At 41.8% G+C, this 24020-nt stretch overlaps 1 protein-coding gene across 3 annotated transcripts in view; it reads right to left on the bottom strand.

Annotated features, from left to right (window-relative positions):
• The window catches only part of dmd (dystrophin), a 1415828-nt gene that overhangs the window by 1102704 nt on the left and 289104 nt on the right, over positions 1 to 24020 (bottom strand). For all 3 annotated transcript variants that reach the window (XM_052015085.1, XM_052015086.1, XM_052015087.1), the window contains exon 2: positions 14031 to 14092. In XM_052015085.1, the coding sequence (XP_051871045.1) occupies positions 14031 to 14092 (62 nt within the window). The remainder of the gene's footprint in view (positions 1 to 14030; positions 14093 to 24020) is intronic.

Here is a 24020-nt window from a genome sequence, read left to right as displayed (position 1 = left end):
ATGACCGTATCTCGACTTCCAGCTTCCTATCTGCCTCACTACTGCTTTGGATCCAAGCTCCCTGCCAATCTAGTTTAAACCCTCCCTCGTAGCACTCGCAAATCTAGGATATTGGTCCCTCTCCAGTTCAGGTACAACTCGTCCCTCTTGTACATGTCACCTCTGTCCCAGAAGAGATCCTAATGGTCCACAAATCTGAATCACTGCCCCCTGCACCAACTCTTCAGCCATGCATTCATCTGCCATCCCCTCCTATTCACCACAACACCTGGCTGCTCTTCCTCCAGTAGTGTAGTGTAGCAGTTAGCGTAACACTTTACAGCACCAGCGATCCCGGGTTCAAATCCGGCCACTGCCTGTAAGGAGTCTGTACGTTTTCCCCGTGTCTGCGTGGGTTTCCTCCAGGTGCTCCAGTTTCCTCCCACATTCCAAAGACGTACGGGTTAGGAACTTGTGGGCATGCTACGTTGGCACCGGAAGCGTGGCGACACTTACAGGTTGCCCCCAGAACACTACACAAAAGATGCATTTCACTGTGCGTTTCAATGTACATGTGACTAATAAAGGTATCTTATCTTATCTATTTCCCACTTCACACCTTGCCACAAATCTTACCTGATTTACTTTCCGCACTCTGCAATGACAAAAGAGTGCGAAGAAGAGCCTTTCGTCATGCAAGAGCTATTCAGCAGCAGCACACAACACCTTGGATCATATACATTACTTCATTCCCCAGCAGGGAATTGCTAATTCAACGCCCCACTGCAAACCAACTATTCAATGCACTCAATAAGGTACCTTTCAACTTTTAGTCAACTATTTCTCACTGAGGATCATGGAGGGCAATGCTTTGCAAACACCCTGAATGGATAAGGCATTTTTCCAAGAGTGTTTCTTCCCTTCCCTCGATCAGCAGCTCACCCTGTTCTGCAAGTCCCTGTTCATTCACCCAGATGCTCTATTCCAAAGAGAGCATGTTCCATTGCACCATCTGGGAGCAACTGGTTTGTACAGAAGCCCTGTTGTCAGCTACAAGTCCTTTGTACAAGACACACCATTCTCTGTGGACCTCTGCAATTCCAAACATCTGTTAACATTTCAAAAAGTGCCAATAATATCAATATCTAACCATAAGGATTAACAGTTTATTCATCCACAAAGCACATCACAGCAGTACTCAATTCACTTCTCAACTTCTATTTATTTGCATAAATCTTCAAACAAGAGTAATCAAAGGCAGAAACCTTGGCTCATATTTCCCTTCTCTGCTCCAGAGGCACATCAGGCAACTTTACCAGCCGCTTCCCAGTTGGTATTTTTTTTTAAATCATCAGCTATTCGCCAATGGGACAGTTTAATAAATTCTGGCATTGGAACATGCAACTATTCCTTCATAAGTAAATGAAAGAAATCAGGAAAAAAATCTCAGAGAGATAGAGAAAGAGGTATTTCCTCAGACTTTTCATTTTCAGTTTACATCTATTTGAATATCTGTTTAACAGTTCAATTCATTACATATACTACAAGTTATTTTGAATGACAAAGCCAATTTAAAAGACATTTTGTGCTGGGGTTATCATATTTACACTACTTTCATTCTTGCCAAAATTGAGAAATTAATTTATTTGATACCAAACATTCGATTCAAGTGAAGGGATGTGACAATCCATGAAACTGCTGACTGTGTTGAAAAGTCCAGAACATCTCAAGAAAGCCAAGTTTCGAGCTGATTTACTTTTCCATCTGCAAACAAACTACAAGACAAATCACTGCTCTACCAATCTACTTTCAAATAATGGTTGATGTCATCAGTGGTGCTATCAAACAACAATTCTTTACCCAGTGTTAAGTTTGGTTTTTGCTCAGGCCTGGAGCTCCTCACAACCTTGGTCCAAACGTGGACCAATGTGGAATTCCAGGGTAATTCCCTGACCATCAAGGCAGGTTTGACCAGGTACGGCATGATGGAGATTCAGTCAGTCAGCGTCAGGAGAAAAGAAAATACATCACTGACTGTAATCACGCCTCAAACAAACAAAGTAGCCTCTTATTGTAGAAGACTGATCATCCAGCTGCAGGGCATGCTTGAGGAGTTCCTCAGGGCAGAGCCCCAGATGCAACCGTAACATGAATTACCATCCTTCTAACCAAAGGTCAAAAGTGATTGCACAATATTCATTTCTGCTCACAACTCCTTACAAAATGAAGTCCATGCCTGCATGCAGCCAGACATCAGCAACACTCAGGCATGGACTGAATGGCAAGTAATGGTGCATGACAGGCAGTGGCCATCTCCAACAATCAATAGTCCAACCACCTACTCTTCACATTCAATAGCAGCACCATTGCTGAATCCTGAATCGTTAGCCTACTCAATTGGACTGGTCTCAAATTCAACAATTATAATAGGTCAGAGGCTGGGTAACCTACAGTGAGTACTCCTGGCACCGCAAAATTTAACCACTATCTGAAAAGCTGAAGTTAGGAATATTTGGCATACCATTCAGGAAGTCCAGTTCTAACAATGGTTGACACTCAACACGAGAACAGGCACTCCATTGATCACTGGAAAGGCACTTTTCTCTTACCAGCACACCATGGCCGGAGTACAGATAAAATGATAATCTGGCAGATACAAGGGACTGCAGGTAGAGTCACAGAGTAATACAGCACAGAAATAGGCCCTTCGGACCAACTTGTCCATGCTGACCAAGATGCCCATCTAAGCTAGTCCCATTTGCCTGCATTTGGCCCATATCCATCTGAACTTTTCCTGTCCATGTATCTGTGCAAATGACTTTTAAGATGCTGGAATCTGGAGCAAAAAAAAACAAACTGCTGGAGGAACTCAGCGGATGAGGCAGCTTCTGTGGAGGGATATGGACAATCGATGTTTTGTGTTGAGATCCTTCACCTGGAGGGGAGAGAGCCAGCATAAGCAGAGGCAAAGCGATGGAGCATGAACTGGTAAGCAATAGGTGGATCTTGGTGAGGAGTGGTGATAGGCAGATAGAAGAGGGAAGAGTAGAAATAGTGACCAAGGCTGGGAGGTGATTGGTGAAGGTGACAAAGGGCTGTAGATGAAGGAATCTGGCATCCCTGGGACTCTGGTAGTGCTGGGATAGCAGATTTTCTGGACTATTGGCTGCTACTCCTATTAACATCCAGATACAGTTTTATTTCACTGTTTTATGACACGTTACACAAGAGTGAAATTAGTTTTCCAGTGAACCCAATGAGCTTAAAGGGAGTGGGAAATATACAAGCTCTCTGGACCCAGACCTGTCCGCAAACCCACTGGCACTTTGGATCCCCCCTCCCCCCCAGCTCACATTCCAGGCAAATGAGTGAGCCAAGTGCTGAACCAAAGATTTTGGAGCAATCAGATGCTGGATCATTGAAGTTCCACTGTACCACCTTCAAGGTCCACTGCAGATAGTCATCCAAGGTACTGCAATACCACTTCCCAAACCTAGAACTTTTCCCACTGAAGGGTCCAAGGGCAGCAGGTGCATGGGATCACCACCACCTGAAGATTTCTCCCCAAGCTACACAACACTGAAACCTGGAAAAATATCATTCCTTCACTTTTGCTCGGTCTAAATCCTGGAACTCCAAGAGCACTGTGGGAGTACCATCACTGGAAGGACCACAGCAATGCAAGGTGGCTCACCACCACCTTCTCAAAGGCAATTAAGGATAGGCAATAAATATTGGCCTTAGTAGAGACACCCAGATCCCATAAATGTTTACCATGAGTTATTCAACATCATGATGTTACACTTTATAATGGAAGATGTCCTTATAGTGAAGAAGCATTTGATGTCATTCCTTTACCCTCAGTAGTGCACATTAACATGCAATACAATAACATATGCACATTGAACTCTGCTTCTGAAATCCAGTTCCCTAAGTTACTCTATCATACTACCATAAAATGAGGTGAATTTCTACCACATGCTGTTCAACAGTTCCTCGATCAGTGCTACTAAATCATTATGTCAGCCAATGAGGCCATCTGGCCAATCAAGTCCACTCTGGCTCCATGTGAAAAGATTCCCCTCCCCCCCCCCCACCCCTATTCCCATATTCTTTCCTGCAATTTATTTTCCCTCTTGCCTATCAAACTCCCTTCAGAAGGCCCTGGTTTAGATACAAACTGAGTGTTCCAGGTTCTGACCACTCTGTACTTAACACAAGCATTTTACCTCACATCTGCCCTGAATATTTTATACATCACCTTGAATCTGTATTCCCTGGTCCCTGAACAATCTGCTTTTGGGAACTGCTTCTCTGAATTTACCTAACCTGAACCATTATGATCTTGTAAACTTCTGTCAAATCCCCACTCAATCTTCTTTACTCCAAAGAGAATAGCCTCAGCTGCTCCAGTCAGAAATCATAGCTGCAAACCCTCTTTCTTGACCATTCTTGTAATTATTTTCTGTACCCTTTCTTGAACTTTCACATCCCTTCTTAGGTGTGGATGTGAATTGGCTGTAATATTCCAGTTGTTGCCCGATCTTTGTTTCATTCAAGTTCAACATAACCTCCCAGCTTTTGGACTCTATTTTCCTAATTATGAAGACTTATGTTTTACAAATTATTCCCTCAACATGTACTGCCACTTGCAAACATTTATGCATAATTGCACCCAGATCCCTTGGAGAACAGTTCCCCTTAGCTTATATTAGCCCCCTTTCCCCTTTTTTGCAAAAATACAATGCTTCACAATTCTCTGCAATATTTCACCTGCCACTGTCTGTTTTTATCTGCCCCTTGCAGGTAATTACAATCCTGCTCACTTTCTACACCTTGGAGTTTTATGTCAATTCCATAACTTGAAATTCTACCAAGCACACACATATCAAAGTCACTAATATATATTTACAAACACACTTGCACAAGCATGGATACCTTGGAAACATTATAGTTCACCATTCTGCAGTTTGAATGACAATGTTTATCTGGACTTTATTTACTGGCCTACTGAATACCTTTAGTAATGTGACAGCATTCCAAGCTTCTAAGCAAATGGATTCTCTCCCTGATTCCTCAAGATTATCTCTCCTCTCACTAGCATTATATTATTTTCCTAAGTAAGTACTGCCACCCCACCTCCATTTGCCTTCCCCACCTTTTGTGAACATTTTGTATCTTGGAACTTTAGTGTCAAGTGTGGCCCTTTCTTAAGCAATTCACAATGCCGCTGAATTATATTCATACACAACTAATTGTGCCAGCGACTCACTAATCTTGCTCACCACATTTTGTGTTTACAGACGTGCATTCTAACTTTTGTCCTACTTGTAATCAGTTTCAGTCTGTTTGCCCTCAATACTCCACTACTTGTTACTTCTGTACTATACAAACTTCCTGTTCCTTTGTGCACATGATTCTTCTCTACTTCTACATGCTGAATATATACCTCAGCAAAGTTAGTTACACTTCACCCAGTCAGATTAGTCAACTCCCACGAGGTCCTGTATCCCAGCCCTGTTGAAGTCCATTTTGGACATCCCCCTCCTGCTTAGAACTGGCCCATGAAGCTCCACCTTGTGTACCAACTCCAGCCACAAACTTTTTTTTAAACCTTTCTTCTCTCAAGGCACTCGGATAAACGTTTGAAACTTCCTCCTTCGCCCCCAATCTGACATCAGCTCCTCTCCCTCAACCATGACTGCGGCATGCATCCTGCCTTCTACCATGGCCCTTTATCCCAGCACCATGTTTTGCACCCTCTCCTTGATGTGATTCAACAAAGGAGGCCACACACCATGCGGCAGATGTGCTGAATTGTTTCCCCAAACACCTTGGGAGATGACTGTCTGCTATTTGTTGATGATTGACAACGAGAATTAGTGTTGTTCCTCACATGAAGAAGATCAGGTCTGACAGCTGTTTCTTTTCACCATTTGGCCCTGATTGATATCGAATCCACTGTTAAGAGTGCGTTCCCTGCCTTTGCTTTTGTAGCAATATACAATGTGGAGTGACACTGAATGAGTACTTTTGGGGATAGGCGCAGGAGTTGGCACAATGTCGTGCTTTTTATTCCAGTAGATTTCAAGGCACACTCCATCAAGACAGTTTATCAGTTCACTGTGGAGTTTAAGAGAGCAAAACACCAGGCAAATCTTACAATTAGTTTCAAAATAATTCATACTTTGCACAGGGCAAGCCAAACATCAAAAGCAGCAGCTGAACAGCTAAGTGGTCCCACAGCCCAGAACAAAGCCCTACCACAGTCAAGAGTGTTGATGGACAAGCATTCTCATCCAAAGGCAAAAGTCCACTGTGTGGGTGTAGAATCTCTTGCTTTGCATGACTTTGAAAACACCAACACCAAAGAACAGTTGCCTTTGAAGGAGATCCCATTACGTCCTAAGGATGAAAAGATCAATTAATACAATATCCCCAGCAGCACCCACATCTCAAGCACACAATTTTAAACAGTGGGTCTAAAACTAGACTTCAAACAACCACAAAGTCTTTCTTCCAAGAAACAAAACTCGTTCACAGGCCAGATAGCAGCCATGGAAAGTGAAACAGATCAGCATTTAAGATCAGACACCCTTCATCACAGCAAAGCCCAACCACTGTGGAAAGATCTCCAACCTGAAACGCTGACTCTGTTTCTCTTTCTACAGATGCTGCCTGACCTGCTAAATCTTTCCAACACTTTTTCTTTTTGTTTGTGATTTCCATCATCTGCAGATTTTTGAGTTTCAAATTTTAAATTTAAAATTTTTTTTAAAATTTTATTTACAGCGTGGTAACAGGCCCTTCCGGCCCAACGAGTCCGCACCGCCCATTTTAAACCCAAATTAACCTACCCGTATGTCTTTGCAATGTGGGAGGAAACCGGAGCACCCAGAGGAAACCCACGCAGACACGGGAGAACGTACAAACTCCTTACAGAGAGCGACGGGAATTGAACCCCGATCGCTGGCGCCGTAATAGCATCACGCTAACCGCTATACTACCGTGCCGCCCCTCTCTTTCATTCTCTCTTTCACGATGTTCTCTCCAAAATTCAACATTACATCACTTTAACATACCCATTAGTCATGGAGTCTAAGAGACATACAGCATAGAAAACAGGTCCTTTGCCCCACACAGAGTCTGTGCTGACCACCAAGCACAATTTACACAAATACCGCACTAATCCCATTTCACACACTCCCATCAACTCTCCCAAGATTCTACCACTCACCTACACACCAGGGCAATTTGCAATGGCTAATTAACCTACCAACCTGCACATCTTTTAGAGGTGGGAGGAAACTAGAACACCCAAGGGAAAACATGCAGTCACAGGGAGAAGGTGCAAACTCCACACAGACAGCACCAGAGGTCAGGATCAAACCCAGGTGTCTAGAACTGTGAGGCTGCAGTTCTAGCTGTGCCACTGGGCCACCCTGAAACTGATGCATTCAAGATTTGTACTCCAAATGTCATATTTTTGAACTAATTTTCACAGACACTGACTAATTCTCAAGTCATTATACTATAGAGAAAGTAAAGGTGTCATTTTCTCTCAGTATTTGAAAATAATGAACAGTGAACAGCCTAAAATTTACCTCCAGATGTCCTCAGCTGTGTAGGAACTTAAACAAACTTGCTGTGCTGGTGGCATCTAGTGAAAGAACGTCAATATTGGACCAGCCTTCATTTTTTGATGCTGACAAATTGCCTAATTTGTGCAGTATGAACTTCTTCCACAGTGCCTCATTAGACAGTGGGAAATATGACCAGATTTAACAGAGCCTCCAGCCTTTCAAGCATATTTTTGTCTTAGTCAAGTCCCCACAATCAGCAAATTTATCCTTCCCACAATAAGTTCAGCTTCGTGACTTTTGGGGGGAGAAAAAGAGCCTTTTCCCAATCTTATTATTTTCCAGACTGCCAAGAATTAAATATTTTATATGGTGTCTGAAGATGTGAATTGACAAACACGAACCCGCAATGAACAATTCGATGACACTCTCTGGAAACTAGGTTGAAGCTCTAATTACCATTGATAATGCTAGACCTCAGTGAGAGGCACAAACATAATTATCTACAACACTATTCACAGCCAGGAATGAAACCATCCAAAGGCATGAGACAATTGGGTCCAATTTGGACAAATGTGACATATTCCACAGACATGATTCCCTCCCAAATTAAAGGTATTAATCACCCCAACTAGACAATATTTCAAGCAATGCAATCTGTAAAAATAAAACTTGAAATGATTCATGCTCAAAAGAGCATTTAGAAAATATCACTTTTGATAACATTATTTTGGCTATAAAACTTTCCTTAACGCCATAAAAATCAGCAAAAATGATTAAATAACTGAATACCCAAAATAATTAAATTAATGTATTGATAATTAATCCAATAACAGTGCTTCATTTCCTTTGACCCGATTAACAGTATGCTATCTGTAGTGAAGTGTCAAGAAGTAAGTGCTATGTGTTCACTCGATTGACTCAGCTATCGGGTTACCGGCCAATTCTGCTCTTCCTCACTTCCATTTCAAATGAAGCTGATAATTTTATGCTTCAGTATCTATCATAATTCTACTTAAATGCACCTGTCATTTAAGATACAATAAAAAAAAGGTTGGCACATTCCTTCATTTACATGCCTGGAAGCTATTAAAATGGAGTAAGTATACCCAGGAGTGTAAGATTTATCTTTCTTTGGAAGGCCACTTTTTTCAATTATTAATGGAATGAGATCACATACTTTTTTGTTGCTACACTCTCCCAAAAATAGATAATGCCAACTACCAAAATGGCAGGGGAACAGACCAGCAGCTCTGAAGACCACCACCCCCCGCCCCACCGTCTCCACCCCACCCCTGGGGAGCCACTCTGAAGCCGTGTACCAGGAAATAAGTAGGTACATCCAATATCAACTCTGTGCCCCTGTTTTATAACCTTTCTCTTGAAGGGAGTTCCTTTTCTCAACACCACCAACAACACAAAGGTGTCAATCTGTGATGAATGTCAAACATTGAATGTATAGTTTTTGCAAAATAGCTTGGGGTGAAATGATGCAAATAATTGTCAAGGTGGCCTGATAGCTTAGAATTCCAGTCATACCACTACACAGAGAATAAGTGTAAAAAATCATAGACCAAGACAAGATAATTCTGCCCATTAAAACCACTGTTTCCACAGACTATGTGAAATCTGAGCTAACAGGCACTCTGTCCGAACCATTGTATTTCCCAAGTGAAAGCTCTGCATCAATTTTCTATTATGCCTAAAGCTGTTTGCAAACAAGACAGAATTCAACACCAAAACATAAAAAAAAATCTTTTGGGGCTTAAGAGGGGAGAGGATACTTCTCCTGACTGGAGTGTCAAGGACTTAGGGGTCACACTCTTAAAATAAGGGGTCAGTCATTCAGGGCAGAGTTGAGGAATAAATTCACCCCTCCCCCCAACACTACCCAAGGCAGCTCTGGAGGCTTAGCAGTTGAGGATATTCAAGACGCAGATTGACAGATTATATTAAAGGAGCCAAGTGATATTTTGTTAGCGCAGAACTGATGCAGAGGTAAAAGATCACCCTGTAGCGACTCACCGCACCGGCATCGAACCGGCTCCCAACATCGCAAACGTCGTTGGAGGCCCCGATCCAAGATGGCGCGGGGCCCTCCTTCTTCCCCATCGTCGGGCTAGGAAAGCCCGCGCGCGGGAAGGTCAGGTGACCCACGCGTGGCGTCAGCGCGGGAACTGTAGCGTGGGAAGTTTTGGGATATTAAAAGCGCACCGCGCCCCTGTCGTTCATTCGACTTCTGATTTCGAACCAGCGACTCTGTGTCTTCATTTTGTAGTGCGTAGCTAGCCGCTACAACCCATAACCTTACTGAATGGCAGAGCAAGGGCAAGAGGCCAAATAGCACACTCCTTCTGTTTCTCCAGTTATGTCAATGATGTGAAAACCAGAGTGCTCAGCTCAGATACAAGTGAGGTTATTTTACTTTCATGTGACAGGGGCGCACACTTTGCAACGGAAGGATAAAGCAGAAATGGAGATGATGATCCTCATGATTAAAAAGGTCTGAATCTGCTACAACAGCCACTCCAATGGATGACTGTGCCATCAGCTCATTCTGAATATACACTGAAAGTCTGACCGGACCTCTGCATCAGTTGCATTCAACAGTTGTAAAAAAAAATGCATCTTATTCATGAGATCACACATAAATAATTAATAATCTATTATTGCCTACTCTATGACTTCATAATGGAGGTTATTGAAGGTTAGTTTAATATGTTAGCTCTGAAGTGAGTTTCAGTTTATGAAGTACACAGGAACTGATACTGGCAGAATAAAGTCGAGGTCACCAAGCCTGACAAACCACAAACCACAGTGGGTTCAGCATTTAATGATGAGGCATTTCAGCAAATGAAGTAGAACAGAAAACAACAACATTTTAATTGCAAAGACTATGGAATAACTTCCTATGTATTTTAACATCGCTCTATTGACACAGTGGTGTAATTAGTCAAACTGAACAGGACATCCTTGGTTTAATCGAACTGGCCTCAGCTAGGACTGTAAAGAGACATTACAAATGACTCAAAAACTTACTGGTAACAAATTGCAAACAAAGCCCAGCAACACACCAAAATTTTAAGCAAGCACAAATGTAAATGTGCAATTGGCAAGGGAGCAGGGTATGTTTGCTTCTGCATGTATACGCAGGCTTAATGTTTGGTTCTTCATGATTCATTTAGTATCCAGCATGAAGATGAAAAAGTGCTGTTCTCTGTCTTCCTCTACCTCCACTCTTAAGCTTTGAAAACATGTCACTGCTGGAAACTCAACTCAGGAAAATCATTCAGCAACAGGCCAGTAGAAAGGTGCTCATTATAAATCCAGCAGCACCAGATAGTTGATAGTGCTCTGAGCACTTGTCCCCAGATGCTCAGATAGATTGCTGAGAGGAGGCGGGTCAACTTGGCCAGATAACAAGATTGGAGATGTGGCCCGCAAGTGGCTCTTCTCTGAATATGGGTAATTCAAGGAAAGTCTGCATGGTCCCATAACGTCCATACAGAGAAAAACTAGCCACCCATCTCAAACTCCAGATAATTCACATTTAGGATTGGGAACATTTAAAAGAACCTGAATGAAAAAGTGTTGCAAGAATGAAATTTTATTCAGCCAGCAAGACCAGTAAATAAATTTGATATTTTAACTTTAATTCAAGTCATTTTTCAACATTCTATTGAAGTTGTGTCAAATAGAGTAGTTTTGTATCAATGCAAATGGTGAAGATTGGAATCATGGTGATTGCCAAAGAAAGGAAAGAACCTAATAGAGTTTGTGTGCCATGGATCTCTAAGCTGGCCATGTTTTCTTCAGTCTATTCTTTTACTTGTGCTTTACAAATCCCTACATATTACCCTCTGATAACTGCGAGGATTACTCCCAATTAATTCTCCAAATTTGCATCCAATCTTTTTCAGTGCATTTGTACTAACCCATTACATCTAGCACTTATTTCATTTTAAACCAGCCTTGAATATGTGCTGTTTAGTCCTGCATGGAAAGCATTTTGCCATAATGTGTTCATTTTCTATCAAGTAAAAACTCCCACCGTTGATTTATGTTGGTAGGTTCAGTGACATTGCAACATTTTCAGGCCTATGTTTTTTTTTACTTCTGAATCATTTTTGTCTTCATTTATGTTCAGTGTGAATCTCAAAAAGCTATGGCCACTTTTCCAAATCATGAACTTCCTTTGCTTCATCAACTAATACTGCTTCTTTCCACTCAACCAGTGAACAAAGAAATTAAGGGGCCTAATCTGGATGCATTCCAAAGGCTCATATTTTTTAGATGACAACTTGACCTCCTTTCATAATCAGCTTTGAACCTCTATATTATCATGAGGCTCAACTAAGCTTGGGGAAACAGCACCTCATCTCCATCAGGCAACTCCACAACCACTTCACCTCAATCGCTTTCTGTCTGTATCAGAACTAGACATTTCTACTCTCAGTCATCCTTCTGTGACATTGGCTAAGTTTTTCCTCTCTCCGTAAGCACAGAACAACCTGCTGGGTGCATCCCACAACCCTGCTATTTGCAACGTTTGTGTTGTCATTTGCTAACTGGTCTCTTTTCAGAGCCTCGGTTCATTTTCTCTCTGTCCACTGTCCTGTCGACATGATGGCCTTTAACCTTAATACCATGGTAACTCTCAGCTCTATCAGGGATATTCCATTTGTCAGATTCATTTTGCCCCCACCCTTTTTGTTTGCTCCCTTCTACGATTCTGACAAAAGGTCTTCAACCCAAAACATTAATTCTCTTTCTCCTTCCACAAATACTGCCTGATCCACTGAGTGGGTGAGAGGCATTCTAACTTGGACAATGTAGTACACCTATTTTGGTGAAAATATTCATTAGTCCAAACGTTTGAGCTGAAAAGGCACTCCAGTTCTGACAAATTAATGTCCAGATACTGCAACAGTGCTAAGTATTCAGCATTAAAACGGAGGAAATCGGACAAAACTTTTTAAGTGCACAAATCTGCAGTTAAATGCAGAACTGCAGAAGTTGGCATCGATGATTGCTTACTCCTCTGAAGGGTGCACCTCTGCACACTTCTCTAATATAATCATTGAATGTCTGTTTCAAGAACTTAAAACGAGACATGAATGAATCACACTGTTAAAAATCCATTCTGGTATGAGTTACAATTCCATTTTTAAACAAAATACAAATCTAGAGTTCCTGCTCGTCAACCTCCCTGACACAGCAAAAAATAATATGGTGTACCAGGAATATAATTTCCTCAGAATAAATGTGTTTATATCTTGAATTATATTTTACATCGCTTAATCTCATCGTACATTGAAATCTTTAATTCATGCTCAGTAAAACATTAACATTTTTCCATTGAAAGGAAAGGGTTTTTTTTGCTTCCTGGCTTGCTGCCTGTGAAATATTATTCACTCGGATTGTCTGTTTAGCCATTTTTTTGACATCACAGTTTCTGAACATTTGAGATCCACTGATGATGACGCCAGTCAGGTCAGGAAAGATGACATCTTGAACATCGACATCTCCAGATCTTTGTGGAAAGTTTTCTTCAACAAGAGCAGCAACTGCAAGGACCATTGCTTCATCACTGACCTCGATATCCAAGTTACTAAAATGTTCCCAAAAGCAATCTAGTGGCTCAAAACAGCGTCATTTTCCCACTGATACTTAGCTTTAAATTCAGTCCGGCTTTATGGAAGAAATCATTTGCTATTGTAAAAATGTATTAGTCCAATCTGAAATTAGTTTCGAAGGTCTAACCTCACATCAGTTGTGCACAATTCCAAGCACAAAATTGTTGATAATTTAGCAGCAGTCTCATTTACCATGCTTGTAATGGTGGAGGTAAAACCATCTCAGTGTAACGAGCAGCGCTACAAAGCCCAAGCTGAAAGTGCTTTATTCTACACCTTATTTTGCCTTGCAGTGCCTGCAAGTGCTCGATGTCAAAAATTTACAAAGTGAAGTGAACTAACACAATCCATTTCACTCCATAGATATCTTGAGCTTCAGCAAGGATAAAAATGATGGAAAATCAAATGCTTCAAGAACCAAAAGAGAGGTATTTCTGGCAATGGCAGAAAGAATTTGTACTTGTGTCAAGAGTCAAGTATATTTTCCAGAGACAGTAAACTTAAATCCTAAAAATTTGCTGATAATCTTTTGTCAGTTACTTGGTCACAGAATTGAAAACCATGCACCTAAGTCCCTGCACACAAGTTAATGAATAAAGTATCCATTCCAGAATAAAGTAAAGTTTTTATTTTATCCACAAAACACATCCTGCTTCGATAAGTTGGAATGTTGCACTTAAGGAGAGTCAGATTCCCTGATGCAATGGAGAAAAATGTTCTCAAACAGCAGACATTTAACTCCAAAGAGTTCAATACCTTCAAGCAGATTAAATGACAAAACTTCAGTACACAGCATATCCTTTCAAATCCATAGATCACTGTGGTATCCTCTTACCTTGACAAACTGTGCATTTATCCATTTTGTGAATGTTTTCTTTTGAACATCTTCTCTTTCATCTGCAAATTTAGAATAAAAAAGCATTCTTGAGTTTTAAATAGTTTCCAATCTTCCATTTGAACATTTAATGTCAAAGATTTCATGGCTGTTAAATTCTGTCAAGTGGAAAAACATTTATGCAATTAGAGAAAATTATCAAGGGAAACAGTGGCATACTTCAAGATCCACTGAATCTGGTATATTCTACTCAGATCCTCCATGTGTCTGATGCATGAACAAACAGAGATGGTAGACACACACAGTGATGCCCAGAAATGTCTAGGTCACTCATACAGAAGCAGTACACAGTACAGCGCAACAGCTCCCCTTCCAAACACCCCACCCCACACCCACCACAACTCTTGTCTTGACCCCAACCCAGCTGTCAGCCTTTCAGCAGATGAATGCAACACCACCAATACTCCCCATGGTCTTCGACATGCAAATTCCCAACAACCTGACCTCCTTGCTTTGACTAAACCCTAACCCTAACCCTCCAGCCCCAGGGATAAGATCCACAACTTCTCTCCTTTTATGTTCACTGCGATTGTAGTGCATGTACAGGAAAGGCCTTTCACTGTGATAATGGTGGAAGTCTCTCTCTGTAATGCACAACACCTTAAGCCTCATGCACTTTCAGAAGTTGCAGCCCTTGGGTAACAAGGTGGCCCTGTTGTGCACCATTGACTTGGTGTACGCATCTGGACACTGAACAATCTTGAGCTGCCTCAGTTAAGCAAATTATGAACAATTTATCATGGGAGTGTGAAAGTAAATGAGTCAAGTACAAGTTACTTGCCCCAATCCTGATTTGCCAGCAAAAAAACAAGCAAAGAATTATGAAACAATACATGCTCGAAATCTAAAACCTCAGGAAGGGCCAGCTGTAGTTTTACAAGTCACTGATCATCTGCGAGGAGTAATGGCAGATATGGTGGGTGTGTCACCTTCTCATGCCTCTTTTACCGAGACTGGTCAGTAGTGTGTTTCCGGTATTCCATTCTTATTCAGGAATCAAATATATAACCCTTACTGCGTCCAATACAATCAAAAAGCACAAAAACAGCACTGGATAGAGAGATTGGAGATATCCGTTACACAGACTGGGATTAAATGCATTAGAAACATCTCTGGAAAACAAAGATATATGCACATGAACATGGTACAAGGCACATCAGTTACAAGGGCAGGAACTAGATATACCAAGGGGAATTCTACTTCTTTACAAAAGGGGCCTCTCTGAGTTATTCTTATTTTATAACTACTCCTCCAACAATGATAACCAAATAACATTTGAAACTGCTAGGTTGTCTACATTTTGAAGAGTCCAGCATTATTTCAGATTTTATTTTTCAGATTGGAGGCCAGCGACCAATGGTGTGCTGCAGGGTTTCGACCCGAAACGTCGACAATTTCTTTCCTCCCACAGATATTGCATGACCCACTGCAAACCCAGCACATTGCTTGCTGCTCCTCCAGATTCCATCATCTGCAGTCTCTTGTGTAACCTTAGACAATCTTTTTCTCTCTTCACCAATTTTGGTGTCATCCACAAACTTACTAAAAATGCCACCTACATTCTCATCCAGATTATTACATACATGACAAACAACAGGGGACCCAAGGCCGACCCCTGCAGCACTGGCCTCCAATCTGAAAAACAACCCTTCACTACCACCCTCTAACTCCTTCCAACAAGACAATTTTGCATCCAATTGGCTAGCTCACAGTGAATCCCAAGTGATCTCACCTTCCTGACCAGCCTACCATGTGGGACCTTGTCAGAGGCCTTGCTAAAATCCACATACATATGCCTGTTACCCTGCCCTCATCAATCCTCTTGGTGACCTCTTCAAAAAAAAACTCAATTAAATACATAGAACACCACTTCCCATCCATAAAGCCATGGTCACTATCCCTAATCAATCCTTGCCTTTCCAAATGGCAATAGATACTGTTTTGCAGACTCCCCTCCAGCAGCTTATCCATCACTGATGTTTGGCTCAGTGCCCTGGAGTTTCCTGGCTTGTCCTTGCAGCCTTCTTAAATAAAGGTATGTGAGTTTCCTCCAGATGCTCTAGTTTCCTCCCATAACCCAAAGACAGGCAGGTTGGTTGGTTAATTGGTCACTGTAAATTGCCTCCAGGTCATTGGTGGAATCTGGGGAAGCTGATGAGTGATGGGAATATTTCAAAAATAAGAATGGATTCATGTAAATGGGTGCTACTAGTCAGCATGGAGTGGGTGTGCTGAAGGCCACATTTCCATGCTGTTTGACTCTGTGACTCTCATATGGGCAGCTATCAAACTGATTCAGAACTAGCCCTGGGAGAAGCACTCACTTCCATCCCTGTAAATGCAGATGCACAACCCAGAGAGTGAACCACATTGTAAACCATGGCCCAAGGCAGAAGTTTTCCAGCTTTTTCCTAAATATCCATCAGGCAAATCGAGAATCCTGGCAATATTATTTCAATATTACAAATCTAATCGCTACACAGCAGTGGTAGAAAAAAGTCATCTGAAGACAGAAGCTACTTAAGGTGAGTGAACAAGTCGTAGTAATTTCCACATAATTGGTCATCCAATAGAAAAGATTATTTGCACTCAATTCATGTTAATCTGGTTTGGTGACTTAATTCGTGATTTAAAAAGTATGTTTTACTGCAGTCTCTGATTAAACAAGGACCAAGTAACAAAACCGAAGAGCAAACCTTTCCCCATCCACAAGAAAAACATGACAATTATTTCCAACGGCATTATTTGGAACCCAAGTGATCTTAACCACCAGCTGTGCAAATTGGCCACGATGCTGACCATGCCAGAGACAAGGTCAGTTGCTTTTTCTCTTGTTGCAGCAGCCAGAGCCAGCAGAGAGGAGGAGCTAGCAGTTTTTAAAAAGTTGTTATTTTCACTTGGGAGCTTGTTTTTCCCCAGTTGAGCAGCCAGAGCAGCAGAGGGGAGAATCAAAAAGTTTTTTTTTAAAGTTGTGTGATTGGCTAAGTATGTGGCAACTCAGCCAATAAAAGGAAGGTAGGGGAAAGGGGAGTGGCTATTTTGAGAGTGGGCCAGTTTAGGTGTGGGAATCTGAGGCTTTGGCGAAGAGGCACAGGTGAGAAGCAGGTAAGAACAGGTAAGGTTTTTTATAGTGGTTAAATAAAAAGACATCAAATTATAACTAATTAAATCAAGTAGGGTTTCAGGATCAGGTGATGTGTTGTAGTTACATGACGTGGGAGCTAGTGGACCTCTTTGTGATTCCAGGTGACCACATCTGCAGCAAGCGTTGGCTGCTCGAGGAACTCGGGTCAAAGTTGATGACCTGGAATCTGAGCTTCAAACACTGCGACGCATCAGGAAGGGGGAGAGTTACCTGGATGTTGTGTTTCAGGAGGCAGTCACACCCATTAGATTAACTATTTCAAATTTGGTCTGTGGTCAGGGACAAGAGAGTGTGACTGTGAGTGAGGCAGGTAGGGGGATCCAAGAGAGAGTGCTGGAGGAGACTTAGCCCTTGAGCTTATTCAACAGGTCTGAGATTCTTGCTCCCTGTGTGGATGAGAGTGGGGGCTGTAGGAAGGATGAGCAACTGAACTGTGGCACCACGGTTCAGGAAGCCATTCAAAAGCGGGTAGAGAAGAGAAATGTGGTTGTGACTGGGGATAATACAGTCAGGGGAATAGACACAATTCTCTGTCGCAAGGATCGAGAGACCCGAAGGCTGTGTTGCTGGCGTGGTGCCTGGGTTCAGGACATCTCATCTAACCTGCAGAGGAATTTGAAATGGGAGGGGAAAGATCCAGTTGTCGTGGTCCATGTGGGTACCAATGACAAAGGCAGAACAAGGAAAGAGGTTCTGCTGAGGGAAATTGAGCAGCTAGGGACTAGATTAAAAAGCAGAACCAAAAAGGTGGTAATCTCTGAATTGCAACCTGAGCCACGTGAAATTGGCACAGGTTAATTAAGATCAGAGAGTTAAATGCGTGGCTCAAAGATTGGTGTGGGAGAAATAGGTTTGAATTCGTAGGACATTGGCACCAGTATTGGGGAAGGAGGGAGCTGTTCCGATGGGACAGGCTCCACCTGAACCACGCTGGGACCAGGATCCTGGCGAATCGCATAACTTGGGCTGTAGATAGGGCTTTAAACTAAATAGTAGGGGGGTGGGTTCAACAGATTGGAAGAGTATGGATAGAGTAAAAGGGAAGGAGAGTGCAGGAGAGGTTACTGAAATCTCCAGAATAAAAAATAACAAAAGGAACAGAACTTAACTTAAGGTAACATGGAGACAAATTTGAGAAGAAGGGTGGTGAATACAGGACTGAAGGTGTTATATGTGAATGCACGCAGTATACAAAATAAGGTAGATGAGCTCATAGTGCAATTAGAAATTGGCAGGTATGACATTGTGGGTGTCACAGAGTCGTGGTTGAAAGATCACAGCTGGGAGCTAAACAGCAAAGGACACACATTCTATCGAAAAGACAGGCAGGTGGGCAGAGGGGGTGAGGTGGCTCTGTTGGTAAAAAATGAAATCAAATCCTTAGCAAGTAGTGACATAGGATGAGAAGATGTAGAATCCTTGTGGGCAGAGTTAAACTGCAAGGGTAAAAAGACCCTGATGGGAATTGTATACAGGCCTCCAAATAGTAGCCCAGGATGTGGGGTACAAATTACAACAGGAGATAGAAAAGGCATGTAAAAAGGGCAATGTTACAGTGGTCTTGGGAAATTTCAATATGCAGGTAGGTATCAGGCTGGTACTGGATTCCAAGAGAAGGAATTTATAGAATGCCTACGGCATGGCTTTTTAGAGCAGCTTGTGGTCGTGCCCACTAGGGAAAAGGCAATTCTGGATTTGGTGTTGTGCAATGAACCAGATTTGATAAGGGAACTGAAGGTAAAGGATTCCTGAGGAGGCAGTTATCATAATATGATGGAATTCACCCTGCAGTTTGAGGGAGAAGCAGATGTATTAGTATTACTGTTGAGTAAAGGTAACTACAGAGGCATGAGAGAGGAGCTGGCCAAAGTTGATTGGAAGGGGACCCAAGCAGGGGTGACGGTACAGCAGCAATGGCAGGAGTTTCTGGGAGTAATTTGGAAGATGCAGGATCAGAAGAAGCAACATTCTCAAGGGAGGATGAGGCAACCATGGCTGACAAGGGAAGTCAAAAACAGCATAAAAGCAAAAGAGAGGGCATATGATATTGCAAAAATTAATGGGAAGCTCGAGGATTGAGAAGCTTTAAAAAAACCAACATAAGGCAACTGTTAATGCATGTCAATTCTCCATTGATGCAGATCAGAGATCGTGTAGGTTTTCAGCAGAAAATTGAAGATCATAAACCATAAGTAGTAGGGACGGGAGTGAGCGATTCAGCCCCTCAAGGTTGCTTTTTTCATTCAACATTATAATGGCTGATCCAACATTCCCCAAATCCATTTTCCTGCCCTTTCCTCATCACACTTGATTCCCCTGTTGAACGTAAGCCTATTTATCTCAGCTTTAAATACACACAAATACTCTTCCCACACAGCTCTCAATGATGAGGATGTTTGAAAACAACATTCTGAGAGAATAAATTCGTCCTCATCTTGGTCTTAAATGGACATACCCTAAATCTGAAACGATGCCTTCTGGTTCTGTACTCCCCAGGAGAGGAAATACCCTCTAAGCATTTACCCTGCCTTGCCCCTCAGATGCTTCAATAAGATCCCTTCTCATTATTCTCAATTCCAATGAATAGAGTCACAACTTATAACTCTTCTGTGTTGGACACTCTTTCTTTTCCTGGGATCATCCAACTGAATCTTCATTTAACAGCCTCCAATGAAATAATATCCCTCCTTAAATAGGGGGACCAAACTTCTTTGTAGTACTCCAGTTGTGGTCGCATCAGTGCCTTGCACCGTTGCAGTACAACTAACCCTGACCCTCATGCTTTTGCACTCCAGACCTCCTTGAAGTAAAAGGCCAATGGTCCATTCACCTTCCCTGTTATGTGCTGCATTTGCCAGCTTTCTGTATTTCCTGCACAAACACCCTCAAATTTTTTCATGCCATAGCTTTCTGCAGTTTATCTTGATTTAAATAATACTGCTCTTTTGATCTTCCTTCCAAAACAAACAACTTCACATTTTCTCACATTATACCTCATTTGAAAACTTTTGCCCACTCATTTAACCTATCAATATGTCTCTGGAAACTATCCAACTTTCCTTCACTGACTCCTGCGTGATCTGCAAACTTGCCTGCCATATATGTGCTTCCTTCCTCCAAATCACTAATGTATTATTAGACAGCAAGTTTCCAGTGAATAATTGACTCTGGCGTTTTCCCAACAATTTGTGACAGGCCGATCAGTCCATTTAATGCTTCCTTTCCTCTTTTATGGCAGTGACACCTTGACAGTTTCCTAATTCTCTGGTATTTCTCAAGGATCTAAGGACTTCTCCAAAAATCATAACCAGTACATCCATAATTTGTACAGCCAATTCTGTCAAGATCCCAGGATGCAATCCATCCAGGCCAGGCTTTTACTGGCTTTTTAGTCCATTTCTTTGCTTAATCCTTATTCTCCTTTGATGTTATTTAATTCTTCCTCAGCATCATTTGGTATTGACGGGATGTCTGTAATATCTACTACCATAAAGACTGATACAAAATGTCTATTTAACACCTTTGCCATTTTCTTCTTCTCCATAATTCTCTCCCCAGCATCATCTCTAAGGGGCCTGCAGTCATCTGAACCTCTCTTTATTTTTGTATTTTTAAAGAAGCTCTTATTGTCCTGTTATATTCTTTGCTAGTTCACCCTTATAGTTTATTTCCTCTGTTTTTTTTCCTCTACTGGATTCTGAATTTATCTCACTATTTGGGTCTGCTACAAACTTTTGCAATCTTATAAATTTTCTCTTTCACCTTATTATCTTCCTTGACTTCTTTGGTTTGCCATGGTTGGTTTATCCCCTCCCTTAGAGTCTTACCTCTTTATTGGGAAATATTTCTTGCTGAATGTCATGAATTATCTTACTTAAATGACTGCAATGTCTTGCCCACAGTCTTTGCTGCAAATCTATTTGCCAGTCCACTTGAGCCAACCCTATTCTGATTCCACTGCAACCTAATTTAAGTTAAACACAATTGTTTCTGACCCAAGTTTCTCCCTCTCAGATGGAATATAAAATTCTATCATGTTGTGATCACTACTTCCAAAGGGATCTTTTACTCTGAGATCATTTATTAAATCAGCCTCATTACCAGATCAGAGACTGCTGGTTTCTGAGTTAACTCCATGACATTTTCTTCTGGGAATCCTTCCCCAGTGCGCTCTATCTCATATAGCTCCACTTTCTAACCCGATTAACCAAATCATAACAAGATTAACATCTCTCACAATTATGGCGCTCTTTCTTTTACATGCCTCCATATTTAAACTTCAAGTTTTATACCTTTTTTGCACAGCATGGCTTCTGTTTGGGGGTCTAAACACGAGGCCAAACTGTGTCTCTTCCTCCTGCTGTTCTTTACCTCCACTCAAATAGACTCAAGACAAGTGCTTGGATCATCTCTCACAATTGTACTCAATTCTGCATTCTGTACTTTCTTGTTACTATCTCAATGTACTTATGGATGGCATGATCTGTCTGGATGGCACACAAACAAAAGCTTTCCACTGTTTCTGGGTACATGTGGCAATAATAAACCAATATTCATCTCTTATCAACAATGCTACCCCCACCTCTTCTTCCCATCATCCTCCCCAAAAGTCAAATTCCCCTTTATGTTAAGTTCCAAGCTTGGATCCCCTTGCATACGTGTCTCTGTAAGGATTATCAGATCAGTTTGATTCAATTAAATTTGTGCCATTAGTTCATTATATTTTAATACATAAAGCATTTGTAATAAGGACAAAATAATTGACTCGTCTTTTTGCCATTTTAATCATTTTACCAACTTATTTTGCACTGTGACCCTATTGCCTCTTGCCATTGATTTCCCCAATTGCTGCTTTGTCATGCTACTGTTTGTCCTTTCATTTCTGTCCTTGTTTCTCTCTCCCTTGTCATCCTGCCAAAGTTCCCAATCCCATGTCAATCAAGTTTAAACCTTCCCCAATAGCAGTGGCAAACATATTCAACAGGATATTGGTCCCAATCTTGATCCTTGTCCTGCCCCTGGGTGCAACCCATCCCTCTAGTCCAGATGTCACCTCCCCAGAACAGGTCCCACTATCCCATTCATGTAAATTTCTTCCTCCTGCACCACTTCTTCAGCCACACATTCATCTGATCTATTCCTATTTTCCTGTACTCACTATGTCCTGCTTTTTAATTTATCTCCTACTTCCTTACATTAGAGTTAGAAAATTCATTTTGCAGGACTTCATACCATGTCATTGGTACCAATATGTACCACAACCAGTGACTGTTCACCCACTCTCTTCAGGATGTTCCCTAGCTGTTCCATGGCATCCTTCACCCTAGTACCAGGGAGGAAACATACGCCTACTGCAGCACAAATACCTATCCTGCACTTCTTACAATGAAATTCCCCATCACTACAGCTCTACCATTATTTTTCCTCCGCCCTGATGCATCACAACCATTCATGGTGAACTTGGCTCCTGTTGCATCTCCAGAGAGGCCATCTCTCCCAACAGTATCCCGGTAAATAGCGTAACTATGTTCTGTTGATTATAGCCCCCAGGTTTGCCAGTTTTAATTTTGCATGCACGTGAATAAAATGTACACCAGCAACATCGCATTACAAACTAGACCTTGCCTTCTCTCTCTGAGGGGCATGGCAGCTGAGTTCCAACAACACTACCAGACAGAAACAGACACCCACCACGTATCTTCTTCCTGTCACTGCTGTTGACCGGCAGCCTTTTATGCCTGTCTGCAAGTTGAAAATGCGCAAACAATCTCCGCTTTTGTCTACCATCTTTGTACGCTCTGCCTGATGAGCAGAACCCAAACTATTTTCTCATTTCCCCCCCACCCCCACCAATCTGTGCAACTATAATCGCGATCACAACCCTCCCTCCAACTCCCTCTGATGTTGCTTTCCTCAACCATATCACTATGAGTCACTCCAGTTTTAAAAACATAAAAAAGCAATTCCATCTCCTCTGCTGAAAGAGTAATAGACAGTCGCATGCATTTAATTCATGACTTCAATGCTCCGTAGAAAACTCACCATTATGCTTTCCTTTGCCATGCAGACTCTCATCCGTCCATTAGCCAAGGTTGGTTTGGCTGAACACACCAATAAATGCAAACAGATGGACTGAGCCCAGTATTGCTGTCACCTTATATTTTAAAAGCAAAAACCCTGTATTCCTTTCTTTTATTTATTCTCAGGAAATGAGCAATGAAGCCAAGACTCCATCCCTCATTACACTGAGGAGGTGGCAGAAGCAATTGTTTCCAACTGGGTGGCTAGCGAAGATACTTCAGATGGTATTTTGAAGTAATTACTCGCCCATTCAGTCTTGGATGAGTTCCAATTTGCTCCAGAAGGCAGAAGCCATTATCACAGGTCCCCATCTCAAGCCTGTTCCAGATTCCTTCTCAAACGACTTGCATCCCCTCCATCAAAAAGACTACCTGCACCCAGCCACAGCACATTACCCACCAGTATTCCCACCTTAACCCATCTGCTGCTGAAATCCTCTTCCCCACCATTTTGAGCTCAGGCAAGTCATTTTCAATAAGAGCTCAGCTATAAAAGACCTTGCAGATGAACACAAAGACATGTCATACAAATTGATGAAACTCTGATTTTTCTAATAATCTTCACTTCTGCACCATAAATTAGGAATGTATCATATTTGAAAACTGTTAGAATTACCTTGTTAAATTAGAAGTGCCTGTTCTAAAAAAGCTTTATAACATGAACAGTTGGATGTGCCTGAGTGCTCTTAATGACAAAAGGTATTA

The sequence above is a fragment of the Pristis pectinata genome, chromosome 4, assembly GCF_009764475.1.
Source record: "Pristis pectinata isolate sPriPec2 chromosome 4, sPriPec2.1.pri, whole genome shotgun sequence".
Classification (NCBI taxonomy): Eukaryota; Metazoa; Chordata; class Chondrichthyes; order Rhinopristiformes; family Pristidae; genus Pristis; species Pristis pectinata.
This window is presented reverse-complemented; position numbering and strand designations above follow the sequence as displayed.